The sequence below is a fragment of the Cyprinodon variegatus genome, unplaced genomic scaffold (genome assembly GCF_000732505.1).
Source record: "Cyprinodon variegatus isolate N-32 unplaced genomic scaffold, C_variegatus-1.0 Scaffold526, whole genome shotgun sequence".
In the NCBI taxonomy this organism is placed as follows: Eukaryota; Metazoa; Chordata; class Actinopteri; order Cyprinodontiformes; family Cyprinodontidae; genus Cyprinodon; species Cyprinodon variegatus.
In genome coordinates, this window is record NW_015150979.1 from 68,058 (window position 1) to 78,526 (window position 10,469).

Here is a 10,469-nt window from a genome sequence, read left to right on the forward strand (position 1 = left end):
AGCTGATTAACAGCCTTTTAGTCTACTGCAATCATTATAATCAGCTGTGATAAAGCAGGGAAACCTCTAAAACCAACAGGACAGCGGGCCTTGAGGACTGAGGTTGGGGATGCCTGATCTATGGGACCTAACAAACAGGTTTTAAACATTGATTTTAAATGGATGCAGGGCATTGTGCAGTTTGTTTCAGATATATGAAGCATAAAACCAGAGTACTGCTTCTCAATGATTGACTCTGAAACAAAACGCATTTTACATCTACACAGATCCAGGTTTTTATTTTCCCATCATAAAGAAAATAAACTTGTAGCTCTTTTAACCTTTTGAAGGCCTTTATTTTAGACAATCTTGTTCAACAACAAATATGATCTCAAAGCCTCCTACAGGACAAAAGGGCCCATGTAGATTCTGATTTGGATATTGTTCCGTTGATTCCTCCATTCTAATTCTTCGACTATCTGAGCTGATGTAACCAATACATTTCAACACTGTGACATCAATAAAGTCAATCAACTTATCATTCTCGTTCTGCACATAAAAACTGGGACAGTAGAGATGAGCCAGTCCCTCTCAGAACACCCAGTGTGAGCAAGAACCTAGTGGTTTGGGTGACAGGACAATACATAAAGTTATCAGTAGCATCATTAATGGCTCCTAAAGCGAACACCCTGCCTTTGTTATTTATTGCCTCTCAGACTTGTGGTCAATTTAAATTCTTGCTTTTACAACCACTTTAACAAAACATCTTGCTTTTGCTCTGTGCTGGTTCATTTAGCTCACTCAGTTTTATGTTTGTAGTATTGTATTCTATTTTTTTAAAGGAAATTCAATGATAAATGATCGATAAAGTAGACATTAACCCTGATCTAATGCAACCTTGTAGACACAGCTAGTATTAGTCACATAGAATAAACAGCGGTTCTAGAGGAAATTTACCTCTGGAGCCAGTGTTATTTCATAAAGCACAAAGGATATAAAGCACGAGTAAAAAGACAGGACAAGAGCGCCAAGGTTGCAGACCGAACAGATTAAAATGATGACCCTATCTTAATGGGGCTGGAGTTTAAAGCTCACTGTAGTTTCTAATTCACTGTTAAACTGAATCATAAATGGATAAATTGGTCCAGCTTTTATTATCTTAAGATTTAGTATTACACTGCAACAACTGATTCACATAATACAAAAAATCTTAAAATAGGTGCCTTTAACTTTGAGTAGATAAAAAAGATGATCTGTCAAAGGTATGAGTATTTTTATTCTTTAAATAAAATAACCAGATATGATGCACTTGGGAAAAAAGGTAAAGGAGTTGTTGCATCCCCTGGCTGGGTCTAGGAGATATCTGGGACCAATATAAATTTAAACAGTGAATTAGGAGTCAAAATGGCATTTAAAGAGGTTTATTCTACTATCTTTTTAAAGCAAGTTTCTGTAAAGAGTGGTAGAAGCTTCAAGGAGTGCTCAGGCCAAAATAATAAACACAGCAACAATAAATGTAAAAGAAAAATTGACTTACATAACTAAAACTAAAATATACAAGCCTACAAATAACCTACCTTGCAAGCACATAAACAAGAGAAACTGGGGTTAAATAAGAATGCAGTTCTCCCTACAGAAAGCAACATCTGAACAGGGTTATATTGTAGCAAATTAACAGTCCGTTAAACAGAAAAAACAACCACAGAGGTGTAAAGCTGGCAAATGGCCCAGAGGCCTGCAAAGAGCAGCTTCACAGGTTTAAATAGTGTTCAGGTGATTGATGATTGGACCGGAGACTCAGCAAGCAGCACCCAATCTTAAACTCAGAGTTTTAAACAGAACAAGGTATTATTTGGGTGCAAAAACAGAACAAAAGTATGTCCATCTTGGGCATGTAACCGGGGAGTTTTATTTTTCTTTTTTTTTTTTAGTTTAAGAAATCATCAATTGCAAGTTGTCTTACCAATATATTCAAATAAAGGGTAAAAAACCCCCCACCTAATTAAAGATAAATTCACTTTTTTGTTATTTTTGCCGCTTATCTTTCCAGTCCACAGGGTCATAAAAGGGACCAGGACCTATTTTACAGGGACACTAGCCCTTGTTTGCCCCTGTCTAGAATGACCCATTATCATAATCAATACATTTGTCATGCTATTTGTAATTAGTAAATACTAAAATAATTTGTGTGTGTGTGTGTGTGTGTAAATAGACAGCAAACATCTTTAAATGTTTTACCACATCATTTTAAAAAGTCACAACACTTTCATTTAAGAGAATACCTAAAGATTAACTCAAACAAGTACCTTCGTCGATTTTAAATCACCTACCTATCTTTAAATGTTTTCCTAGCATGCACATAGTCTAATTGTCCATGAATTTAAGAACGTTTTTTTTTTAGAGAGCTGTATGAGACAACTATTAAATTGCTAAACGGTTGGCCATACACCGGCAAACCATGGGGTGGAAGTGACGTAGCTGCAAAGCTGGCCCTCCATTGGCTGGAGTTTTAATGCGCATAATCCAAGCGTGAGCTAAAGAAAAACTAAGGTAAGCCAAAGAGATAAAAACTGTATGCAAGGAAAATATTTCAAATTTAACGTCGTACTTTTGTAGGTGAAACAGCAGAGAAAGTGTAGTGGGCTGGTAGTGGATGGTTTAACAGGAAGAGTTAAGAGTTTATACAAAAAATCGGTATCTGAGTAGAGGATAAACGTGCAGATGAATGTAATCGGCTTTTTTCAACATTAAAACAGTTATTGATACAAGACTCTCTCTGACTGCTCTGACTTCTTCCATCAGTTTAAATAGCAACATCTGAAGAATCGAGGTTTGTAGAAACAAAATCCAGAAGAAAACCCCTCGATCCTCTTTGTCTGAAAGGCTTTTGTTTAGCCGTTCATTACTGGAATCATTTTATCTTAGCTTCTTAGGGTAACTTCATTGAGTCGTGATGGTTTCTATATTTGCAGTTAATCTGTTCCAGTTTAGGTCTGCTTTTGGAAATTATAAAAACCAGAACCTCTTCTCTGTACTAAATCATCCTGAGTGTTTTTTTATTCTTACAAGTAAAACTGTAAAATAATTCTAACTTGGTGTGAGTTCATTGTCAGTTTTTATTAATGGTATTACTTCATCTCTTTATTTAAAATTATAATTTAATAATTGGGAGTGTTGGCCTAGTGGTTAGAGCAGTGCACTTGTGCTCTAAGAAGGTTGCAAGTCCCCTCAGCCTGCACCCTGGGTCCCTGAGCAAGACCCTTAACCCCACACTGCTCCCTGGGCGCCACACAATGGCAGCCCACTGCTCCCCAAGGGGATGGGTTAAATGCAGAGGCAAGTTTCTCCAATGTGAGATCAATAAAGTTAAAAAATTATTATCAAAATCTACATATAAAAAAAAAATCCACTTAACTCTCTCTCTCTCGCCTCTAGTGGCATGAATACATAAGGCATCCCATCAGTTATTTAAAGCACTTTTTTGTTTTCTTGTCTTTTTGTTTTGTTTTAACCTTTTTTATTCTCACTTTTAAATCAAGTCATTCACCATATCAGTGTTTTGAACATTTCAACGGAAACAGACTGCTTTGATGCACTGTGCATCCAATAGTGAGCCACACCTGTGAGATATTTAACCATATTTCCTACTATAACGCTGGAGGAAAACAATATTTGTCCAGTAAAATTTACTTTTTCTGCTCATAATGCCAGAAATCGTTGTAGACTTTGAATACAAAGAGGGTAAGGATTATTGGAAGTGATGGGGCATCGTTGGTGATAACAAAGAAACTAATAGAAGAGTGAGGCAATAAAGAGGTAATTAATCTCCTTCAACACTGTAACATTAAATAGTATCATGATGGCATATTTTCATGCGTTCTGTGACCATTTTAAACCAAGATGTTATAAGATGTTTTTTTTTTTTTTAAGTCCAAGCTATGCTTTTATTTTTATGTTTGGAATAACTGCTTTGTCATCTACTATCTTTACCAAACATTATTATTAGGTGGAGATTTTTACAGGACAATATAATCCCACCAGCCCAGGCTACCATGTATGCACCTGCAGTAACCTTGTCACATAGTTTTGTAGACATCATTATTAGGGCTAGGTAAAAAAATCGATTTAATCTATTTTGAATCGATTCCTTTACATTTTTTGCAAAATCGATGTCTAGGGAATGAGATCGATTAGTTTTATAGTGACGCACATGACATTCACATTCAAATGAGCAGGAAAGATGCACTCAAGATTACTTCAAGCCAGACAGCTGCAAATATACGGTAGCCAATAGGTTTTTAACATTAACAAACTGTGGCTGACCAGCAAAAACCCTGTAGTTGTTACAGACAACGCTGCAAATATGGTTTCTGCAGTGGAGATAATGCAGCTCATGCATGTCTGCTGTTTCCCGCTGTGTCACGTCTGCTTGCTTGAGTGAGGCTTCACTTTTTCACTTTTCACAAACAAGTTTGCACTTATGAGACAGTTTTGTTCACATCTCGAGTTTAAACTGTCATTTTAATTTCAATTTACAAGTTTGCACTTTGTGTTTAATGTGACAGGGAAAAAAATAAAATACATAAGTATTTTGAAACATAGTTGAACCACTTTCATTATTGTAAAAACAGTTCGAATCGAAATTAATCTATTTAGAACTGTATGAATCAAAATCGAATCGATTCAGGACTTTGGCGAAAATATGCCCTAATCATTGTCATTCCAGTCAAAGACTACATTTCATTGGGGAAATCTTTCAATCTGGAGTTTGATCCCGTCTTCTTTTCACCACATCGACATGCAAAAGAAGGATACTGCTATTGGCTGGAGATGGCTATAGTGTAAAGTGTGTTGTGCTGTCACTTTGACCAGAAGAACCACTGGATAAATTCATTTAATTTGTGTCAGAGAGATGAAATTATCATCGTTGTTGTCAAACTTGCTTGATAGCAATGTTCATTTCATTGCGGGTCTTGAGAGTAAAGTTGAGGCTCAAAAGAACAGGTTTGAACTTTTTGGAGCACTTGGGCATCTCAAATGTCTTTTAACCTTGGTCAGAATATGTAAAAGCGGAGTCATCTATAATAATATTTACTAATATACTAGCTAATCTAAGTGAAACTAGAAATGAATCCAAATAGAAACAAAACTTACTTGGCATTTTTTCATTAATATGCTTTTTAAACACATTTTTTATAGATCCTTCAGTTGAAATTCGAACTTTTTTAAAATTTTAATTTTTTTAGCCATTGTATATTTAATAGAGACAAAATCTGGATGTAATCTTTCTGCTCTTGAGATTAGTCACATGTCCACATAACTGTATTAATTGGAATTGTCTCATCATGAGATTCATTACTGTCCTGTGTTTTTTTGTTGCCTGTGTGTAACTGTCCTCTGTGGTCTCTGGCCCTGCTTATATTTAGTTTGGCTGTATGTGTAAGTGGTGACGGTTTCAGAGAGGGGGGGGGCAAGAATAGTAACAGTATTCGGTAAAGCCTGAGCCGTCGCTCGTGACTCTCCTGACAAGCAGAAAGTATAAGAACATCTAGTCACTTATTTCTGCTCATCATTTCCACCCTTCGCCTAGGACACTCATCTTCGGTGAAACATGTCCAAAGACCTCCATTCAACTATGGATCCAACCAAGATGGGCATTGGAAGGTCCATAGCCGTGCTGACATCAGGAGGAGACGCTCAAGGTGAGGAGAATAAAAAAAAAGGATATTTTTATATGTGCACGTTTAATATGAGGAAAAAAAAAAAAAAACGAGTTAAAAAAACATCTTTCTTTCTGCTGTCGGGCCTGAATCCCAGTCGTCTCTCAAAAGTTTTATTTTTGAGGCCAATAAAGGTATTATGACTGCAAATCTTAAGATATAAAGTGTATTTTTTAAGATATTAAGGTCCTATTAATGACGGCTGAATTAATACACGCATATCTCTGGGAATTACTGCATCCTAATTGATCATTTGTCAATTTTATTTTATCTAATATATTTATATGAAATTATATGAAATTTAAATATTTGTCCATTGAAATTAGAAGCCGTTATGGTTTAATTTCTATTTTATTTTACAATTGAAATTTGCATACAAAGTTGGCATTATACCCAACTCAAGTATGTGATGTTTTAATGTCCTTGTATTCCTGGATTGTGTTTCTCACCAGCCATCAATCTTTTTGTGCCTTTTTTTAAGCCCTCATCACTTTCCTTATTTTTCACCCCTTTGGGGCTAATTTTAGTGGTGTTGACCTTTTTCTGGTATGGAGAAAAGAAACGCCCACTGATCCTTCAGCTGCTGTCTGCTGAAACAAGAGCTACCACATGCCACATTGCTTGTCACAACACAAACTCCCACAGAGGCTTGTAGTGTTCCAGTATCAAGGGGACAGAAGCTCATGACTTGGAATCCACCAAACCCAGATCTTTTTTCCACATGGCTATTTTTGTCTCATGTTGTGCCAAGGTGAAGGTTAACTCACTTAAAGGTCAAGATCAGGCTAAGACTTTTTTTATCTGACCATGAACTTGAGGGAGAATCGTTGCTGAGAACCATTGTGTTTGAATGAAACTCCCATTGTAGATGAAAATGTTTGTGGCCATCAGGTATGAACGCTGCAGTGAGAGCCACAGTCAGAGTGGGTATCTATACCGGAGCCAAAGTCTTCTTTGTACATGAGGTAGGCGCTACCTCATTACGATATATCAAGCAAATACTAGGATGTGTGTATTCTGAGAAAGATAATCATTTCCATGCAATGCAGGGTTACCAAGGCCTAGTGGATGGAGGCGATCACATCCGGCCGGCCACATGGGAGAGCGTTTCTATGATGCTTCAGCTGGTGAGTGCAGTTCAATCACTTTACAAACAATCACGGTTTGTCATTTTGGCAGTAGAAAGAGCAGAAAATGTGTCATCCTAAAGGATCGGGACACAAAATTTGAATAAGTTGAACATATTGTCTTAAAAACGCTAGACTTGGATAAGAATGGAAAAACAAAATTAAGTATGGTCAAAACATGTATTAATAGGCTGTATGTAAGATATCTAACATTATATGAATGAAGCTGGCTCAAAACTGGAGAGCTCCTTAAGTGAAAGGCTAATGTACCATTGGTGCACAAAAAAGCGCTACCACAGACCCTTCCTCCCAGCTGCTTTTTAGACTTTTATTCTTTACGGCTCCCAACAAGAGCCTACAACCATGTTCAGGTTGCTGATGAAGATTCTCAGTCATCCAGGTCATAATCATTCCGTAAAAGTTCAAAAAAATACACTAGACTTGGTTTCCAAGATTTGAAGACGTTTCACCACCTTTCCAGGAAGCTTTCTCAATTCGGATCAATGTGGATCCAGACATTTGAATTGAGAAAGCTTCCTGGATAGGTGGTGAAACGTCTTCAAATCTTGGAAACCAAGTCCATTGGATTTTTTTGAACATGTTGAGGTTGCTGTTTGTTTTTTTTATTCGATCTTGACATTTATTCATATATACAATTATTTGCAGTTTTTATTTGTTTCATAAGTCAGTCTATCATCCATCCATCCATCCATCCATCCATCCATCCATCCATCCATCCATCCATCCATCCATCCATCCATCCATCCATCCATCCATCGTCTCATGTTTTGGAAATAACATATCTTAAGATCCATCATCATGTTACTAATTTGCAAAAGATTAATCTAAAGAAAGCAGGCTCTTGAGGGCCCGTATCCTGCAACTTTTAGCTGTGCCTTTGGTTCAACACACCTGAATCCAGTAATTAGATGATTGAGAGGACTCTGGAGGAACTAAATACATACTGAGGATGTAACTCAGGCATTTAATTCAGGTGTGCTGAACCACAGATGGATTTAATAGTTGCAGGATACCGGCCCCTGGGAGCTGGAATTGCCCACCGCTGCTCTAATTAATTAATTAGAGGTTGAACAATACATTGGCTGGCTGATATTTTGGTCAATTTTTAGTGTTTTATTGTTGTTTGTATATTGGTCAACATGTGAATGGGTTTGCCGATTCACTAATGCGTTCAGCAGCCGTGCCTTGAGATCACATGAAGCACATACATTGCTGCTCCTTTCATTTGCTGTCCGTTGTCAATGTTTTGATTCATTACCTCCACCAAGGAGCTATGTATTTAGTTGAGTGTGTATTGGCCTGTTCCTCTGTTTACAGGATAACTTGAAAGGTTATGAATAGTTTTTAATGAAATTTAGTTGTGCCTCAGTTCAAGGAACATTCTATTAAATGTTGGTGAGGATCAACATCATAATCTGGATACAGGAATTTTGCAAAGGATTCTTCATTATTTGGAGGAAAAAGTTAAACAGAGAGTGGCAGCAGTGTTTATTGACAGCTTCAGGATCAGTCTAAAAAAAGTCCAGAAGTATTATACCAAAGACAGAAAGAAACATAGGAAAGGTGAGCCATGTTTGCTTGAAGCCACAATCTGCTGATTGAACCAGAAAGCAAGTGCAGAGTGAATGAAGAAGTTGAGAGCAGAACAAGCACCAGAGGCTTCAGACACATGCTTTGCCTTATTTTTAAATTTATGAAAGGATTTTAAAGAAATTCTTCCCAAAGGTGTGCCTCATGTCAAGGAACAATTTATAAAAATTTGGTATTGATCCAGATCTTGTGCGAGTTTTAGCTATAGGTGTAAGTCACAATATGGCGCAACATTTGCTGCTTGGCAGAGGTCTGCGCTCTAAAAGTGCTTCTCTAGTTTGTTCTTATAGGTTTTAGTTTTGTTTAAATTGAGAATTGGGTATCATTATCATTGTCATCACATAAATGGAGGAAGAAAATCTATAAAAAAAAAATCACTCCCCAAAAAATTGTCAGCGTGTACCTGGATCAATTAGACTGATGTCAGAATAATTGACGTCGGACTTTAAAAACAACTGTATCGGCTGAACTTTAATCTTGATGCATGGTCCAATGTAGGAGATAAATCCGAGAGAACGTTACTCATGAAGCAGCCCAGTTATCTGAAGTGACATTTTAAATGTTCCAGCTGGAACACAGAGACTTTGAACTTGATACTGATTTTGCCATTTGATTGAAGGATTGCAAAGATGCTGTAAGTCTGACGCTCATAAGAAGGCCTGGTGTGAATGAGCTGTTGAGTGGATGTGACATTGTACCTTTAAACTATCCTCCTCATTTTCCTTCAGTCCTCACCACTGGGTTTGAATTAGGGCTCTTTGTAAATGTCAGAGTTTTAGTCAGAATAAAGCAGCTTCTCTCTGTCCCAGGGTGGCACCGTCATCGGCAGCGCTCGTTGCAAAGACTTCAGGAGCAGGGAGGGCCGTATGAAGGCAGCCTGTAACCTGGTGAAGCTCGGAATCACCAACCTGTGTGTGATTGGAGGTGACGGCAGTCTGACCGGAGCCAACCAGTTTAGGACGGAGTGGAGCAGCTTGTTGGCCGACCTGGTCAGCGCTGGTAAATAAAGAAATAAGACCTTATAATTTCCTTCTTATTAAAGGTTCTGATCCAAGTTATTAACTGTTCAGATTCATAATATTGAGAAACACACATTTAGTCTGTTTAAACAGGATTTCTTTCTTTGCTGCAGGGAAGATTACACAAGAAGAAGCCAAGAAATCATCCCACTTGAACATCGTCGGCATGGTTGGCTCAATCGACAACGACTTCTGTGGCACTGACATGACCATTGGCACTGACTCTGCCCTCCACCGCATCATCGAGGTGGTGGACGCCATCACTACAACAGCACAGAGGTCAGACAGGCTTTTACAACTTTTCTTTATCAAACACATAGAAACAGAAAACCAAATAGAAACCTGAGGGAGTCAAATTTATGAATGTCAATTGATACAATATTTGAAATATTGCTTGTATTTTATTTTTGTTGTCACACTTAATTCTTGAAATCCTTTAACAAATGAGCCAAGAAACAGTTTTTGTCCAATAATGGAATAAAACTATTCAATGATAAATGAACAATGATAGAAGTCTCTAAATCTAATAGTTGTTCTACTCATTGTGATTTTAATAACCAACAAACAGTCACCATGATCCTCATGAGGGAAGTTGGATTCCTCCTTAAGGTCACACTACAGCAATCCAATCACATTTAAGTCCAGACTTTGACTAGGCCACATGTTTTTTTTTTCTTTTTGTTACTTTTGTTGAGTCATTCATTAATGGGCTTGCTGGTATGCTATGGATCATTGCCCTGCTGCATAACCTGATTATAAACATTCTCCTTCAGGTCCAGAAGCAGGAAATTAGCACCCAGCCACATGTTTGATTCTTTCTCTTGAATAATGTGTTGGTTTTGCGCCAGATAAGAGTAACATTATAAAATGTCAATACCCATCATGCCCCCATCAACCTGGGTATGATGGGTTTCTATGAATTAACAGTGTTAGTTCAAGGCTTCACTGGTGTGCTTTACCCTCTATTTAGGGGTAGAGTATCCAAAAAATTGTACTCAAGAAAGAGTAGCACT

The 10,469-nt window shown here is 37.5% G+C and overlaps 1 protein-coding gene across 1 annotated transcript in view; it reads left to right on the forward strand.

Moving 5' to 3' along the window:
* Positions 1–2,488: 2,488 nt before the first annotated feature.
* Positions 2,489–10,469, forward strand: part of pfkm (phosphofructokinase, muscle) — an 18,249-nt gene continuing 10,268 nt past the window's right edge. The window contains exons 1-6 of the mRNA XM_015391158.1: positions 2,489–2,529; positions 5,570–5,681; positions 6,591–6,664; positions 6,749–6,826; positions 9,247–9,436; positions 9,570–9,735. Coding sequence (XP_015246644.1) covers positions 5,591–5,681; positions 6,591–6,664; positions 6,749–6,826; positions 9,247–9,436; positions 9,570–9,735 — 599 coding nt within the window. The 5' untranslated portion in view covers positions 2,489–2,529; positions 5,570–5,590. The remainder of the gene's footprint in view (positions 2,530–5,569; positions 5,682–6,590; positions 6,665–6,748; positions 6,827–9,246; positions 9,437–9,569; positions 9,736–10,469) is intronic.